This window comes from Mustelus asterias, chromosome 2, assembly GCF_964213995.1.
Source record: "Mustelus asterias chromosome 2, sMusAst1.hap1.1, whole genome shotgun sequence".
Classification (NCBI taxonomy): domain Eukaryota; kingdom Metazoa; phylum Chordata; class Chondrichthyes; order Carcharhiniformes; family Triakidae; genus Mustelus; species Mustelus asterias.
This window is the reverse complement of record NC_135802.1, coordinates 154,685,143-154,704,168: the sequence shown is the minus strand read 5'-3', so window position 1 is coordinate 154,704,168 and position 19,026 is coordinate 154,685,143. Positions and strand designations below refer to the sequence as shown.

General features: G+C 39.5%; 1 protein-coding gene across 9 annotated transcripts in view; it reads right to left on the bottom strand.

Moving 5' to 3' along the window:
• LOC144479948 (serine/threonine-protein kinase PRP4 homolog) overlaps positions 1 to 18,607 on the bottom strand; it is a 46,700-nt gene extending 28,093 nt beyond the window's left edge. For 8 of the 9 annotated variants that reach the window (XR_013495589.1, XR_013495591.1, XR_013495595.1 and 5 more), the window contains exons 1-4: positions 18,346 to 18,607; positions 6,448 to 7,671; positions 4,204 to 4,374; positions 1,375 to 1,536 (exon numbers count right to left, since the gene is read on the bottom strand). Coding sequence is in view for 2 of the 9 variants with exons in the window: in XM_078199033.1 (XP_078055159.1) it covers positions 1,375 to 1,536; positions 4,204 to 4,374; positions 6,448 to 7,671; positions 18,346 to 18,446 (1,658 nt within the window). In the remaining 7 variants the exon portion in view is untranslated. Of the gene's footprint in view, positions 1 to 1,374; positions 1,537 to 4,203; positions 4,375 to 6,447; positions 7,672 to 18,260 lie in introns of all 9 variants that reach the window. The other variant, XM_078199073.1, reaches the window with a different exon arrangement.
• Between the last annotated feature and the right edge of the window lie 419 nt (positions 18,608 to 19,026).

Below are 19,026 nucleotides of genomic sequence, written 5' to 3'. Positions count from 1 at the left end.
TTTTAACATCGTCTCTAGTGCCTTCTCAAGGGCAATTAGAGGGGAAATAAATGCTGGCCTGGCCAGATCCTGCGAAATAATACTTTTCAAATCTTTTGGTGATACGGAAACAGCTGTTCATAGTACTCTAGGTATGGTCCAACCAAGGATCTGTACAAATTTAACATAACCTCTCCCATTTAATTCTATCCCTTAGAAATTAACCCTTGTACCCATGACCTTAAAAGCCAGCGTCACAATGTAGTGATTTGTACAGCTGTTCTCCTCGATCCCTTTGCTTCTCTATGCCATTTAGACTTATTTTCCAAGGGGCGTGTGGCCTCTGTATCCCTTCTGCCAAAATGCAACTACTCTCACTTATCTATATTGAAATTAATGTCAACTTCATGCCCACTTTCCAAGTTTATTAATGTTTTGGCCGTCCTTCTACAGAATTAACTATTCCTCACAATTTGGCATCATCCATTAATTTTGAAATTGGACAACTGACTCAAAGTCTAAATATGATGTAGAGATGCTGGTGTTGGACTGGGGTGGACAAGATAAGAGGTCATACCACACCAGGTTATGGTCCAACAGATTTATTTGAAATCCCAAGCTTTCAGAGCGCTGCACTATACTGTCTGCATTTATCTTTTGACACTCTGGATTACCCGTTAGTGTCAGGCTATCGTCATTCCATCTATATATTCTGCATCTGGGCACCTCGCTCCACTTCACCTGATGAAGCAGCACTCCAAAAGATTGTGATTTCAAATAAACCTGTTGAACTATAACCTGGTGTCGTGTGATGTCTCAAAGTCTAAATAGTTTGAGGAAATGTTCAATACCAGTGGTACTTGCACCAATCCTTGTGGAACACTACCCACCACCTTTTTGCAGTCTGAATACCTACCCTTAACACTACTGTTTTGCATTGTAGTCAGCTTGCAATTCATTCTGCTCCTTGCCCCTTGATTACGCAACTCAACCTTAGACGTGAATCTATTTCTCCTTTTGAAATCTGCGATATTCTTTATTATATAAACTAAAGGAAGCTATTCAAATGTAATAATACACAAAGCTAATTAATTCACAAAACCATACTTTTGAATCCCATTACAATACATTGACAGTGGAGGGAAGGACTAGTTTCACCCTCATTTGCTAACACTTATTTTGTGATTTGCAAGTTTATAATTCTCACCCGCCATTGCTTTGTGACTTGTGACAATCTGCATAATGAATGGGAACACTTTAGTTTCTTTAACTTGGAGGAAATATAGTTTTATTCCCCTACTCTAAAGAAGGAAGCTGTGTGCCCACAGCTCTTATATATGTTAAGTTGTGATGATCTAGGTTGTGCTGATGTACAGCACTTTTAAAGAATCTTACTTTTCGTCAGAAGATTCCTGTTCAACTTTCATGCCCTCAGAAAGGCTTCCTTTAAATTTGTCTTCTTTGTCTCTCGTCCCACTTCTACGTCTGCGGCGACCTCGTGATCGGGATCGCCTTCTGCGGGATCTGCTTCTTCGATTCCAGTCTCGCTCTAAAGACCTGTGGGAGAAACGAATGGTTAAAGGAGGGGATACGCTAACTTTCTCTTGAGAGACTCAGTACATAGCATGGAACTCCAGAGGCCACCCATAAAACTGTACATCAAATTCAAGAAATGTTGTATATTAAAATATACAAGTTCTCTAATTAAAATACAACAAAATGAATTTTCAACGCAAACCAAAATCCCAGAACAGTGCCTATTTTGTTGCTTCCAATTGTTTTTGTTCATTGCTGATTCAGTTTTCACTAACTGCCTTTTCTCCATTTCCATTGGATTATTCTTTTGGCTTTATCAACTTCAAAAAAATTTGAAAAGTATGCTACGAGTGAAAAGGAGATGCAACTCCATTAGTGGTTCACATCCCTAAATTGAGGAAGACTGACATAAATGTGGAGAAATGTAGTTTAAGTGTACAAGTAGGAAATAAAAGAAGGGACTGGAAATTCACCAAGGTCGAATAATTGGAGCTTGTGAGCTGGAATCAACAGGGTATAGCTTGAACATACCAGGCACAGAAATAGAGGTGTGAAAATATATTCACTCCCCTTGAAGCTGAATGCATGAGGCACCGCCTGGTCTAGCAGTAATCTACAAGAGGCAGATGATCTCAGGTTCAATTTCTGAGCTATTCAGAGTGGCAGCCCTCAGTCAATATAGGCGAATGGTGGGTGTGAAAAAGAGCTAGCAATGCCCTTCACATTACCAACTGGAAAATGTTATTTTTTTTAATAGAATAGTTGGAACACTCACCATGTTGCCAGAGTGAAGATTTTTTTCTTAAATTAACTTTACACCATATTTACTTACAAAGCCCTTCATGGCCTTGTAAGTAAATATATTACCCAGCCACAGAACCAGTAAACTCCAGGATTGCACTGAGTGAAATAAATTGGATGCTACATCTACATTTCCAAAAAACATTTGGTAAGGTTTTGCAGAGGAACCTTTGGACAAAATTGAAGCGCAGAGTATTATGGACCTGTGGCAAAATTAATATGAAGTTAATGGAAGGATGGGAAACATGGATAGGAAAGGAGCATTATAAATAACTTAAAGACACAGGCAGGTCAATACACTGGACAACTAGATGGCATGTGGAATTTAATTCAGAAAATTGCGAAGTGGGACATTTTGATAACCGAATAATTAGATGAATAAAACAACTTGTTGCGATTTAGGGATTGAGATGTACAATCCCTAAATGTGAGGGGGTGATAAAGCTTTTTCTTTAAATAAGCAAATGGGTTTCATAAATAGAGAAAAAAACAGAAACAATGCTATAACAATACAAGACTTTGATTAGACCACAATTAGAACTCTGTTCAGTTTAAGCACCCTACTTTAGCAAAGTTGTCATGGCATGAGGAACTTTAGTTAGAAGAAACGTGATGCTAAAGTTATGAGATCTGATAGCCGTGTGCAAAAGTATGAAGAGTTTTGATGAGGTAAAGGGATATAAATAATTCCTACCGATAGTGAATTAATAACTCGAGAATAAATCTATCAAAAGAACAAAAAGGGGCTAGGAGTTTTTTTTACAATAGAGTTATCAATGTTCCCTACAAGCTGTGCAAGTGGCAGCACAGCAAGTCTAAAGGCACCACACAGGACACTCATGTCTCCTTTAAGATATTGCACAGGCAGACAAACCGGTCCCTTATAATGGAAAAAATTAGAGGGGACACTGGCTGTTAGGACACAGAATGCTCTATGAGGAACAACGTTAGTAACTTAAGAAGAAAATTCAGGATTTTTTTTAAACAAAAGAAAAATGTAATACATCGTACAAAACTAATCAATAACACTTTCAAGAGAGCTGGTGACAGTATCTCCACATAAAATTCTGAGCTATCAGCTTAGCAATCGGACTAATTGAACTTGCCCCTGCCTGCAGAGTATAAAGAAGGTAACCAGGGCAGGTTAGTATTGAGAATTTGTAATATTTTTTAGGTACAGTTTATGCAGAAAACTGTTCTTTACCCCATTTCCATTGTGTAGCAATCAACTAAATTAACGATTCTGGCACACCTAGGAAATGTTTTAAAACAATAAACTGCACCGAACTAAAATAAAATTCCGCTGTGCTCAACTTTATTAAAACAGGAGAGGAAACAACATGTCTCTAGAAAGAAATATATACAAAAAGGAGCAACTTAAATCAAAGCATGTTACAGTATCCATTTTGCACTCTTTTTAGGAATTTCAGTATCTTTCTTAAGCAATTTTAATTTGTACCAAATTCAATTATTTTATTTTTGCACCAAGTAAAAAAAAAATAACGGATCTGGTGAAAATACGAAACCTGAAGCTTCCCCTCAATACATCCTAAAGGAACAAACATGGTCATGAAGTGGAGAGTGTGGGCAGAAGTTGAATTGTGTTTTGATGCTTAATACTCAACTCTTGATCAATTAAACTTTAATTCTGCTGATTCTCAAGGAATTAAAATCTTATAATACAAGCAAGTATTTAAAAAAAGCATTTCACATATTTTCAGTGTTGAGGATTAAAATTTTTAAATTTTTATTAGGGGAGAAAAATGAGCTGAACACCCCAACAATATTTCTGCATTGCTGAATCTTGGTCTCCCAAATTGCATCTTTCCCCCCACCAATTACAATGCCTTAAAGTTCACAATTTCAGAAAAATAAGGTAATGCTTACCTCCTTCTAGATCGGCTTCTTCGCCTTGGAGAACGACTTCGTCTGAGCAGTGAACGAGATCTCCTGCGGATAGGGGATCGGCTGATCCTTCTCCGTGCTGGAGACCGCCGAGAGATGCTCATGTCCCTGGATCGTTCTAGCCTATTCATGGGTTCATCTCGTGACCTTGTTCTAAAGTTGACGAACACAGACAATACCTCAGCAAATGCTGAACAAAGACATCAAGATAGCAACACATTTTTCATCAGGTTCCAACAGCACAATCAAATTGTGCACTATTTCTCAGATATAGCATGGGATTCTCTGACCAAAAGCCTCTAGCAAGCAATATGAATTCTCCAACAAATTATGACAGAGTATATGAGCTTGTATGATAACAAGAAAAGGCCAATGGATTTTACAAAGCTGGGCTCTAGACAGTGGAATTCGTAATTCCAGTTAAAAAGACTTGGTTCCATTTCTCCAGAGCTTCCGCAAGGAGCCCAGGATAATACAATACTCTTTCTCGCTCACCACATAATGCAACATATTAGTATTGATTTGCATGGTACGGAATGCGGACGTTCTTCAGAATTAAAAAGAGTCAGGAATGTTACATGATTCACACGATTACATGAAAATTAAAACATTACAACTTCACGTGTCATTAGTTTTAGTTATAGCTTCTCTACATTACTCATGAACCTTCAGTGACCTGTGCACAATAGCACCTAGATCTTCTCTCTCAACTTGTTTTAGTATTATTCCCTGCAGTGATGTGTATTCAGCACTAGGGCTTGGCAACTTGCACGATACTGTACTTACTCAAATTAAGCATTTGCTCCTATGTGGCCCTCTTCCCTCACCCATTTAGATCTTTGCATGAAAGTGCATGAAGATTTTCTGATACCCTGACAGGTTTCTCTTCCCTGGGTTAAAGTTAATTGAGCTGGATCAGGAAAAGCGTCTACTCTAATCTGCTGACAGAAAATGGTCATGTGAAAATTTATTTTCTATTGTCTGTTGCAGCTTCACCATCCATTAGAATTTATAATAGCTTTCATATTTTCTTCTCTTTGCAGAAGATGCTTCTGCTAGGAGAATGGACTTTAGACATTTGTAGGGCATTAACAATATTATATGTTAAATTAATATACAGATCTGTTTCTATATTCAACACATTGAGTATAAATGATAGGACATCATTTCAGTTCGATACACGTTGCTGGTCAGACCACATCTGGAGTAATGTGTCTTGCTTCAGTCTCCTCTCCTCCCACACTTGAGTGAGACAACCCTGAGAAACCCTGCGGAGCAGGCTCAAGGAATCAGATGGCCTACTCCTGCTCCTAGATCTCATGTTCTCAAAAGGTCCAGAGAAGAGCGACAAAAATGATTCCTGGCTTAAGGAACGTCAAACGCTCAAGTCACACAAGAACCACAGTCAAATCAATTTGCAGCAACAAAGACTTGGTGATAACCTGACAGAAGACTATAAAATAATTCTGGAAGCTGGACAGTATTTGCACATTAAAAGAGTATTGAATAGATTGAAGTGGACCAGGGACACAAATTTAAGCTACAGAGAGGTTGGAATAGACTGGAAGTTAGGTGGATTTTCTGTTCCCAGAGGGTACAGTGCCTCTGGAATTCACTGCCAGCTGGTATATGCATGAAGATTGGCTTTATGTCTTGAAGAGGGAGCTGAACTGGTTCTTGACTGTAACTAATCACATCATATGGAATATAATTATGTTTATAGTTATCCAAAGTGATCTACAGGACTAGTTTTGATCACTTGAGGGGTTTGGGGAATAGGTTTCCGGAGTATTGTTTCCCTTATTAGGCCTAGGGTGCTCTTTTTGGGAACTCACAGCTAGTGGGAGGGTTTAGCTGAAAGAAGCAAAAAGAGTAGTATTCTGTTTAAAGCATTCTGTTTGAATGCGCCTAGCCATTTGGAGTAGCTTCAAACACAACTATAATGAGAACTCTGTTTAGGGTGTCATGGATACTAGAGAATCCAAGAGACCTCAAATAGTCCTGTAGTATCATAAAAGGTATAGGTTATAATCAAGGATTGCAAAAATTCACCAATGACTGTTCAACCTCCAGGTTAATGAGGCAATGAAGAGAGCCAACGGCAATATATTATGAAAACTGACAAATTAAAAGGTTTGATAGTCAAAGAAATGCAGATATTAGCAACGTAAACATTAGTGACATTATGTTCGTTAGGTCAAATCTTAAAGAAGGATGTCTCGTTACCTTGGAGATAAAGCTCTCGCTCGATCACTCTCTCTCCGTCTTTGTTCTATGGATCTACTTTTAGCTCTTCTGGGCGGGGACATATTCCGTGAGGGAGACTGACTTGGTTTAGGTGCACGATCATTAATAATAGGTGATCGACTATGTTTGGATGACCTTTCTCTATGTTGCTTCGGAGACAGACTTTTCCGTTTAGGAGAAAGTGCATGTTTCTTCAGAGGTGATCGATTCTCCTTTCCAGAAGGAATATCTTTAGATGGAGACTTAACAGATTTTTTTTCCTTTTCCATTTCAGATTTTCTAGATCTCTTCTCGCGATCTTTGGATTTGGATCTCTGACTTCTCTCTCCTGATTTACTCCTTTTCACAGGAGATTTTGATTTTTTATTCCGCTCCCTTGTTTTGCTTTCATTTGTTATAATCTTTCGATCCTTTGACTTAGTCCCATCTTCTGCAGGAGTTGATTTTTTATTCTTTTCTTGAGATCGTCTTTTAACTGATGTTGGGGACTTAGGCTTTTCTCCAGGCTTATTGCTTTTGATGGGAGTTCTTGATCGCTTTCGCTCATGTGATTTACTTCTCGTCTTTTCTTTCTCCTTTCTGTGTTCTGAACTTGGCCTACTTTTCTTTTTCTCAGATTTAGTATGTTTAGTCCTGTCTTTTGATCTGCTTTTACTTCGCCTCTTCGAAACAGGCTTAGATTCTATAGATTCTCGTTTAACTTTGTTGTCCCTAACAGGTAACATTTCAGAAACGTCACGACTGGATGCAACTCTTTCACCGTTACGAGTCTTCTCATGGATTTCCCCCTCTTCTTCAGAGTCGGACACATAACCCTGCAGAATTAAACCCATGCCTGATTGAACTTTCCCTCCCATTAGTTCACTGTCCAATTCGGCTTTAATCATTGCTCTCTGTTTCTCCAAGTCCTCTAGAAGAGCATAATCATCAAATTTAGGTCTTTTTATTGGCTGGTCATCATCCTTCTCAAAGCCTTCATTCTCTTTCCTTTTATGCTTTTTATGCTTGTGTTTGTGTTTATGTTTTCGTTCCTTGTCATCTTCAGAAGAATGCTTATGCTTCTTGTGTTTACTCCGATGTTTGTGTTTCTTTTTCTTGTGTTTAACAGCTTTGCTCGGAGCTGTATTTGGATCTCGATTTTCATCCGACACTTCTCCATTCTCTTCATTCCCACTTTTTTCGGATGAATCTGCAGCTTCCTGACTGCAAATAAAGAGAGAGATGTTCAAACTAAGATAACAATGAGAAAAATATTTATCAAAACAAAACCACAACTGGAGCTCACTGTTGAAGCAATTATATGGCAGTAATTTAATTAGTTTTTCAATAAAAGAGCCCCAAATATCAACAGCCCAGGGATCATGAACCTGCAAGTAAACCCACCCCCCCCAAAGAAAAATGCAGTGCAAATTTTAAGGTTTCCGCATTGCCAAGAGTCTTGAACTCCTGTTTAAAAAATGCAATACATCCCTCCACATCCATGTTGGACTGTACACAGCATAATAAAGGATTGGTGTTTGGAGTCCAATTCCTCTGCTGGAGTTGGCGAACATAGGAAACAATGTTTAGAAGCATCCAGAATACCTTCCCCGCACCCCAATCCGAAAAGATACAGGTGTGTTGGCTTTAGTTTCCCTGTGAACTGAGCTGCAAAGATAAGAAAAAATAACATTTCTGTATTGTATCTTGGGACACTTGGATATGTTCTGTGGACTTCATTAGTCTTGCAGGTCTTGCTCTCAACATTGATTCATTAAAATATATGAAACAATATTTTGTTTTGGAACTGACGACGACGAGGGGGGGGGCTGCGATTCTGAACCAGAGTTAAAATGAAGAATTTTAATTTTTTTTTAAACAGAAAAGCTAAATCTCAGATAGAAAACCTTGTATCACGTTGTACACAAACTTAAAAACATACCCAGCGCGCTGACATAGTATAAGAAAAGTTTGTAATATGGACAAAATGTTTTAAGAAATGATTCTCACCTTCAGTATACTTATAATACACTACTTAACCTGCTTGAAATATGGATGATCAACATCAGTTGATCCGTACCGTGACATCTGATAACAGACAACCCGCAAATGTTGACTCAAACCTTATTTGCAAATTGTGCACCATATTATCTCTGAAGTCCTCCCAGCACCTTCTAGAACCAGAATAATATTAAAAAAGGTTTCAACTTTTTAATTATGGAGGTAAAACTATCTCATCAGGGATTTAATTTCACTACAGTATATATTTCATTCTGAAACTGCAGATATTACAGTTGAGTCCTGCAAAGTTTTAACAGTGGGATTAGATTTTTTTTTAATATGGCCACTTGAAAAGGAAAAAGACCCAAGGATTCTGGATGCATTATGTTTGGGACCGAATAAAAAACAAGGAAGGGGGGGCTGAATTTGTACAAAGCAATTCACAGGTCAAAGACTCCAACACATTTTCAAGATGCTATCATAGGAGGGGTATTAAAAGATTCAAGAGTAAAGCAAAAATTAACTAGAGTGATATCAGGAATGAAAGATTATAGTTATTATAGATTGGACTACATATTGAAAACAAAATATGCTTCTCAACGAATAAAAGAGTTAAATTAACACAAAGTTAGTTTAAAATAATTTTACTTTGGTGTTGAGATTTGATTATGCAAAGTTCAAGCAAAGACCCATAATCCCAAACACAACTACTCTTTACTACTTTAATCTCTCTTCAGTCTCACAATGGAAAACCACTAAAAGCAGTTGCTTCCCACGTTTCCACAGAAAGATGTAGTCTATGTTCTTTACATTAGGGCATCCTAGTCATGAGAGTACTGCTCACCTGCCTTTACAGGCACCATCAATGCTCAAGTGTTTATAGAACGACACACGGTAATGATAGCAACCAAGTAACATTCAGCATGGCAAAGGAAATAGTGAAAAGGATGCTCCTATATCTAGAACAATATACTTGTTAGACAAGAATTGGGCCTGTTGTGTTCACACCTGGTCAGTTCCAATTTATAAATGCACTTTGGAAAAAAATGGGGAGAACAAGACTCTTTCCAGCCGCATAGGGAATAATCTATGAAAGAGTACAAAAACTCAAATTAGAAATGCCTGGAAAGATGAATTTAGGATGAGGAACGACCTCACTGAAAGCACAAAACAATAAAGAGGTATCCAAGGTAACCTCAGGGCATGACTTCAAAGTAATTTAGAAATGCAGAGGAAAAAGGATATACGTTTTATTTCAACAATTTAATATCAGGAACATTCCTCACTCAAAAATTGATGAACTTCAGAATCACAGAAATTTAAGAATTTTCAAAACACAGTTTGATACTAAGAGTAGCTACGGCACTGTAATATGTTCAATGGATGAATCACCATCTGATTTATTTTAGATTCTTATAAACTGGAAGTACATTTAAGGCTCAAGGAAAATTCAGACTTTGCATCACGATGTTCATCAGTACATTTCTACTCAAGATATTTATGAACATATGATGCATATTGTTCATACACCATATTACAGTGTTTGGGAAATATGGTAAAGAACCTATATACTTGCAATATTTTGAAACCTAGAAACATTACATTTCCTCCATCAACCATATCTAACCAGTTTTAAAACTGTTTGGAGTAAAGCGTTTGACTGCAGATAAGTACCTGAGCAGCAGAGGACATTTTCTGAAACTCCTTTGAGATTCTACAGAATCTACAGAATTATAGCAGAGCCAAGTGAGGAAAGGAGGAATAAAAAACAAATCTTCTAAATTTAATTGATTAACCTACATGAAAAATTGCTCAATACAATAAGAACTTCTTTCTGGCAGCCACGCAATGTTTCCATCACGGCATTACGAAGATATTTATGTTATCCAAATGAACTACTCAGTACTATAGTTAGAAACAGGGACGGGCCTACCATTTTAAGGTGGATCTGATAGTGCTAAAGTTATATAAGCAAAACAAAGTTACTTTTATCACCCATCTTTAGCTTCATTGTAATCTACAAGCTTCCTCATCCATAATATTTCTTAAGCACTCTACCACATTCAAGCTATTCCATGTTGCAAATAAAACTATTTTAATTTCTCACTTCCACTGACTTGCGACACAGCACTTGGAAGTGTTTTATAAGAACTTACACAAAAATCCTACATTTTTTCAACTACGAGACCCCTAATCTTTTGTTCTCACCCCACTTCCCTAAAGTCATCCAACACCATACAACAGTAGCAAAGTTACTATAACATAAACATATATTGCCATAAAAACAACAAGCACTCCACAGTCCATAATATAAGCAACATAAACAAGCAACATGAAACCAATTGCAATATTTGCATTATTATTCTAGTGCCTATGATTGCAAGCCTACCACACCTCCTCCCATTTGCCTTTTCTCCACATTTCAACAATTAGGATTCAAACAGGAAAATAAATGCTTGAAGTTTTAAAATTTCCACAATGTAGCTTTACTTCAGCATTGTAGCATCCCCACTGCTGCTCAGCCAGTGCCATATAGATATCTTACATTTGCAGGCTAAAGGAAATCAAGAACAGAAATATATCCTCACTTGTCTCTTTGGCTGATCGACTTTGACCTAATTCCCGAGTTTGAAGGATTTTGGGGGAGGGGGGGTTTGACATTAGGTACCCGCAGATTTCACCGAATATCCTCCATAATTATGGCATTCTAAAGCCATGCATTGATTTTATTTAAACATTCATAAAAACAAACCACCTCCTGCACCATTCTGCACTCTCTCAATTCCTTCTCTATGAACGGTATGTTTTGTCTGTATAGCACGCAGGAAACAATACTTTTCACTATATTAATACATGTGACAATAATAAATCAAATCAAATCAAACCACCTTTCGAAGTAATTTAAGCCCTATTTCTAAGCGAGAAAATCCCATGCCTCAAAGATTCCAAAATCATGACTTTTCCTTTTCCATGTGAAACTACTTACATTTAGTCCTTAAGATTTTGTGGATACTAACCCCAAAGACAAAGAGTGTGTTGATAATTGAAATTGAAATCTTAAGCAAGCTAATTAGACTCAATCCTCGGGACAGATGGTATTTATCCAAGAACACAGAGATACAAGTTTTGAGAAACACTGTCAAATCACTATGTGGAAGACAGTGAACATACAAGGTATCAGAATATTGGAAACAATCTAATGTGGTGCCCATAATCAAAAGCAAAAAACAGACAAGTAACCATTAAGTGTTGCTTCCGTTCCATGTAAAATAGAATCAATCATCAGTTGCAAACTTGAGCATTCAAACATTCACCAAAACAAACCAACTTTCAGAGTAATGAAAGTTCATTAAGCCCTATTTCTAGCTGAGAAAATCAAACAGCTCTTTTGCAAACCTGACAGACCCATATCTCAGATTTCAAATTCATGATTTTTCCTTTTCCATATGTGAAAATACTTGCATTTAGTCACTAAGATTGTGTGGGTTATATTTCAATATAACCAGTCAGCGTGGGGAAACCCTGTTTGTTTCATCTCAACTTGGAGGAAGCAACACAAGTGTGCCGTATGTTAAATTACCCTGAATTCCAAAAGACTATTTCTTAAACTTAAAGTCGTGATAATTCAGGATTTGCCCAAGAAACAAACAATACAGCTCAAGGATATGAAACAATCTGTTCTCCTTAAAGAAGTTACCACAGACAGGGAATGCAGAAAATTGAGGAAAAGAGGGATGGGGAAGAGGTGGGGGAAAGTCTCCGGGCTCAATGTTGGGACCAGCAATCTTTAAGTTCAAAATCACCTGGGTTCATATAAATGTGTAAATTGATCAAATTTGTAGATCATTCCAAACCAGGAGATACTGGAATTAGAGGACGTTCAGACACCAAAGAACTAATAACACTAAATATAAAAGTGGGCACCGCAATTGCAGATGAAATTTAACAATAAATACAAAGTACTGCACAGAGAAAGAACAAAAATACACAATCCCTTTTACAGGGTTTATATAGTTAATGAGGAAATCCCAACAGATCTAGGAGTCTCGGTTGAACAAATGTCAAACTTGTCCATCTAATGGAGAGTAGCAAACAACAAAAGCCAACAGGATGTTCAACTATGGTGCCAAAACTGTATAATACAGGTAATGATCAAACTTTACAATGCAGCAGTGAGACTGCACCTTGAACACTGCACCCAATTCTGGCTGCCAATGAGGCATTCACATGTTTGAGGCAGTGCAAAGGAGAGCTGCAAGACAGATCTTCAATGTTATTAGGAAAGAGCGAGAGAAGGATCTTTTAGTTAGGAGAGTGCATCAAACAAAAATGTTAAGGTGCAGAAAATGTTATCCTGGATTATGTAAAACTGTGGGAATAGAATACAACTTCAAACTAGAGAAGCATACTTCTCCAAAAGATGCCAACTTTCCAACAGATTGATCAGCATGTGGAATAAATTTCCAGATATTAACAGTGACAAAAGCCTGGGATCCTTTAAGATGTAACTAAATGAACATAGGACTTGGAGCGGGGAGATAGGACTCTTCAAGCCTGTTCCCATGTGCAATAAGATCATGGCTTTTGATCTCAACTCCTTTCCAACCTCTCTTCATAATCTTTGATGCCCTTTATCAAAAATCTAACTCAGCCTTGAATAAACTGGATTATCCTGCCTCTTTCCTTTGAGAAAGAACTCCACGGAGTAACAACCTGAGAGAGAAAATTCTCATCTTTTGTCTTAAATGTGAGACCACTTAATCTTGAACTGTTTTCTAGTTCCACTCTCCATCTAGGTATAACAAAATAGAAGTAGGCCATTCAGCCCTTCGAGCCTGCTCCACTATGCATTATGATCATGACTGATCATTCAACTCAATAGCCTGATCCTACCTTCCCCATATCCTTTGATCCCCTTACAAAGGGGAGGTGCACTGATGGATGATTTTAGCACCAAATGTACCACACATCAATAATTATCTTAAGATGTGTATAAACAAATTCTCAAACACAAGGTGCTTTGTGATCAATGAAATACCAATTCACCTTAAAAAAACTTAAAAGTATCTCACCAATGAACTACAAGCTTTCCCTTCCCAAAGATTAACAACTCATAACTCTCAGACAGTCTTCCAAACTCATCATATTTGAAATATATTCCTTGCATCTGAATATATGTTGCTTCTCGTAAGCATAAACGAGCCATGTTATGGGTTCTGCTCATTATCATAAAGTGGCTGCTAACATAGCTATTAGCACACCCAGGATTGTTCAGATCAACCACAGAAAGAAAGTTATCTCTGATTGCAACGGGATCTTGATCAATTGGGCCAGTGGGCTGATGAATGGCAGATGGAGGTTAATTTAGATAAATGTGAGGTGACGCATTTTGGTAGATTGAACCAGGGCAGGACTTAGCTAACGGTAGGGCGTTGGGGAGAGTTACAGAACACAGATCATGGGGTACATATTCATAGCTCCATGAAAGTGGAGTCACAGGTGGACAGAGTGGTAAAGAAGGCATTCAGCATACTTGGTTTCATTGGTCAGAACATTGAATACAGGAGTTGGGATGTCTTGGTGAAGTTGTACAAGACATTGGTACGGCCATACTTGGAATACTGTGTACAGTTCTGGTCATCATATCATAGAAAGGATATTATTAAACTAGAAAAAGTGCAGAAAAGATTTACTAGGATGCTACTGGGACTTGATGGTTTGTGTTATGAGAGGCTGGATAGACTGGGACTTTCTTCTCTGGAGCGTAGAAGGCTGAGGGGTGATCTTATAGAGAACTATAAAATAATGAGGGGCACAGATCAGCTAGATAGTCAATATCTTTTCCCAAAGGTAGGGGAGTCTAAAACTAGAGGGCATAGGTTTAAGGTGAGAGGGGAGAGATACAAAAGTGTCCAGAGGGGCAATTTTTTCACACAGTGTCTGGAAGAAACTGCCAGAGGTAGTAGTAGAGGCGGGTACAATTTTGTCTTTTAAAAAGCATCTAGACAGTTACTTGGGTAAGATGGGTATAGAGGGATAAGGGCCAAATGCAGGAAATTGGGATTAGTTTAGGAGTTTAAAAAGGGTGGCATGGCCAAGTTGGACCGAAGGGCCTGTTTCCATGCTGTAAACCTCTATGAGAATGTAGATGCTTGGGTTTTGCATGTGGGCTGGCTGAATATGGTCTGAACTCCACACATTTATGAACAACCAAAGGAATGCACTGCTTGATTTGATCAACCAATCTCTGGGGCATGCAGCCTACATACCTGGTATTGTACTAAAATTAAAATTCATACACAATGTTCCTGAATTGTGCAACTGGCAGAATTTTGGACTGATGGCAGCAACCTGTTGGTTGAAAATACCACTCAGTCAAAAACATGTTCAAGCCTTGCTCCTGGGAGCTTGGGAAGCCTATAGTTCTCTGTTGCTTTCTCTATGGCAATGCCTTGGCCAATGAGAGTCAACCTGCCAACCAATCAGCACCCTTTTCTCTGGTATAAATTGCTGTGATCATTTGAAATTTGATTTTCTTGCGTCTGTCCTGATCAGTGTCAGAGGAAATGCTCCGGCAACATCTCTCTCTTTTCAGAAAGATTGAAACTATTTCTGTACTCAAACTCATCGATATTGTTGTGGCATAGGTAAACATTAAAACAAGCAACGCGGCAATGCCTAAAAAGCTTACCGGGAGGGGGGAAAAAACTCAAGACAAACACAAGAATAGAAAGTGGAATTTATTTTCATAACGGAAAGTGGCAAATGATAAATCTGTTGGTCAGAGTATTACAGTACAAAAATCTCAGCTTGACTCCACTTGTAACATATCTGTGATGAAAAGAACAATTTTTGAAGACAGGGGACTGGCATTATATTGCTGGAGATATTTGGTGAAACATTAAACTGAGATTCTGTCTGCAACCTCCAGTTGTTTTTAAATTCATTCAAGTGATGCAGGCTTCACTAGCTAGGCCAGCATTCATTACGCATCCCTAATTGCCCTTGAGAAGGTGATGGTGAGCTGCTTACTTGAACCTCTGCGGTCCAACAAGAATGTTGCCAGAGCTGGAGATACAAGGGGAGATTGGATATGTTCGGACTGTTTTCCCCGGAACAAAGGTAGTTGAGGGGTGACTAGATTGAGGTGTACAAAATCATGAGGGAAAGAGATAGAGTCAACGGGTTAAAATTGTTTCCCTTTGCGGAGAGTTCTAGAATGAAGCAACATAAATTCAAGATAAATGGCAGAAGGTGTAGAAGGGGCATGGGGACAACTTTTTTTTTTAACGCACAGGGTAGTGGGTATCTGGAATTTACTGCCCATGGTGGTGGAAGCAAAGACCCTAATCTCTTTTAAAAAGTACCTGAATCTGCATCTTAAGTACTGTAAGGCACAGAGCTACGGGCCAGGTGCAGGAAGGTGGGATTGGAAAAAGCACCTTGGTGACCTCTAGCTGGCGTAGACGAGATGGACCAAATGGCCTCCTACTGTGCTGTAAGTTTTTTATAGTTCTATGTGGTGTAGGTACACAGACAGTGCTGTTAGGGAGGGAGTTACAGGATTTTGAGCCAGTGACAGTGAAGGAACAGTGATATATTCCCAAGTCAGGATGGTGAGTGACTTGGAGGGGAACTTCCAAGTGGTGGCATTCCCATCTATCTGATGCCTTTGTCCTCCTAGATGGTAGTGGTCGTAGGTTTGAAGGTGCTGTCAAAGAAGCTTAGGGAGTTCCTGTAGTGTATATTGTGGACAGTACACATTGCCGCTATTGTGTCGATTGTGGGAGAGAGTGAATGTTTGTGGAAGAGATGTTTCTCAAGTGGGTTACTTTACCCTGGATGGTGTCAATGTTCTTGAATGTTTGTGGAACTGCACTCATCGGGCAAGGGAAGAGCTTTCTATTACACTCCTGATATTTTGGGGAGTCAGGAAGTGAGTTACTTGTCACAGGATTGTAGCCTCTGACCTGCTAGAGCTGGTCTTTGTGACTAGTTCAGTTCAGTTTCTGGTCATGGCAACCCCCAGGATTTGGATAGTTGAGGATTCAGCAGTGATAATGCCATTGAACTGCCACGGGACAATGGTCAGGTTCTTTCTTTTTGGAGATGATCATTGCCTAACACGTGTGGCATGAATGCCACTTGCCAGCCCAAGTCTGAATATATTCCAAGTTTGAATATATTCCAAGTCTTGTTGCATTTGGATATGGACTTCTTCAGTATGAGGAGTCACGAACATCCCCTCTTCTGACCTTACGATAGAAGGAAAGTCACTGAGCCTAAGACACTACAGTGAGGAATGCCCGCAGTGATGAGCCTAGATGACTGACCTCCAATGACTACCTTCCTTTGTATATGACTCCAACCAGCTGGATGCCCTCTCCCCTGCCACTTACCACCCCCCCCCCCCCCCCCCGGGATTCCCACTGTAGTCGCATGCGCAAACTACAGTGGCCATCTCTCTCTGCCATTTCCATGAACTGATATGAATTCTCCTCACGCCCGCCCGCACACCACTTTCTGTTGTACGGTGATTGTATTTTTAAAAAACTTGTTACTCCTTTTATTACTCCTTGATGCCACACTACATCGTATATAGCCTTGATGCCAAGGGCTCACCTCTGGAGTTGAACTCTTTAGTCTATGTTTCAACCAAGGCTGTAACAACGTCAGAAGCTGAGTGGCCTTGGTGGAACCCAAACCGAGTTTCATTTGCTAAGCAAGTGCCACTTGATTGCACTGTTGATGACCCCTTCCATCACTTTACTGGAGAGTAGACTGTGGGGTGATAATTGGCTGGGTTGGATTTGTCCTGCTTTCTGTGTACAGGACATACTTGGGCAATTTTCGACATTGCCAGGTAGATGCCAGTGTTGTAGCTGTACTGGAACAGCTTACTTGGCCAGGGGTGCAGAAGTTCTGGACCACAAGTGAGAAAAAAAATCCTTTAAAACCATTTGAGACAGTGAGAAATTCTTCCAGTTTTATAGCAAATAATCATCCTTCAACTAACACCACCAAGAGAGATTACCTGGTCATGCATTCATTCGCTCTCCATGCTGAAACTACCAGCTATGTTTGTATACAGAGCTGTATTTCAAAAAAATAATAAGCACTAAGATATTGAGTATGTAATATGGCAACGTTTAACTGCAAGTTGATTCAATTATTTATATAGATTATTGTTCTACATTGTCAGTATTTAGAAAAGACCAAAAAAAATTGTCCCAGTCAATACAATCTATTAGTCTAGTAAACTGACTTGTAGATCAAAGTGGAAATAGGCAGACAGGTTACTTCAACAGCAAAAAAAAATGATTTAGTCTGAAACACAATAAATAATCACAAAGTAGGATAAATAAATACTAAGTATAATTAATTCAGAATGTGGGGGGTAAGAATTACAAGATGAGCAAATCGACAGGAAGTGTAAAGAAATAGAAACAAAAAAAAACAATGCTGGGAACCCTCAACATGTCTGTGGAAATAAAAGGATAATGAACTTAGCACAGAGGGATGAATCAGTGGGGAGGAGAATAACGTGGGATCCAGGAGGGATGTGAAGGGCGCAACCATCCCTCACCTGCCCTCCTGATACCACTAGAGAGCGAGGCCCACAGCAGCCGGGTGGAAAGTTCTTTGCGGCCGGAGAGAAGGCGGAAGAGCGGCGGGAGGGGACACGCGGCAGCCCCGGCGCGTGTAGTGAGCGTAGGGGCTGGGCTGGGCTGGCCATCAAGGCCGCTCGTTATTATTTAAACCGCAAACAGCGCGACCGCCGCGTACCGGCTCTCTCCCACTCATTCACTCACACACGAGGCTTAATGGAAGGGTCATTTACAATGGCCGCCGCCAAATTAATTATATCCGCATCGGTAACGAATGCTGCCCCCTTACTCTTCCTCCAAGGTGGCCGTCAGCCGCTCGTTCCGGCGCCAGTCCGGCTCTTCCTCCTGGCTCTGAACATCCGCCATTTCACCAGGGCCGTCTTTCACCATCCGCTCGGCTCTGCCACTATCCCACAATGCCACCGCGCACGTCCTCCACTATCCCACAATGCTAGCGCGCTCGGCTCTGCCACTATCCCACAATGCCGCCGCGCACGTCCTCCACTATCCCAGGATGCCGCTGCCCCGCACGTCCTCCACCATCCCACAATGCTGCTGCACTCAACGGCGCATGGGTCCCAAGCCAGCGCGCATGCGCCTAAAGAGCAACTGAGCGTAGTGGAGGGACATTCAGTGGGAAAACTTACTATTACACTAGCTCTCATTTTACAGGTTGTTTTAGGAAATACCATATTTAGCATCTTAATCAAATAAATAGAAAGTTGGAAATAGAAAGTTAAAACAAAAATTAGTATATATATAGTAGGCATGTCACCAATTGTCAAGAGGAAAAACAACTTAATATTTAGATTGCAGACTGAAAATTGAAAAGTGAATGAACTACTTAATGGGAACAAAACACAATTGGAAAACGGGAAATAATGGGTAACCCATTGTGAGGGAACTAAGATCCCACACTATATATATATATATAAAACATAGCATTGCTGCCTCACAGCGCCAGGGACCC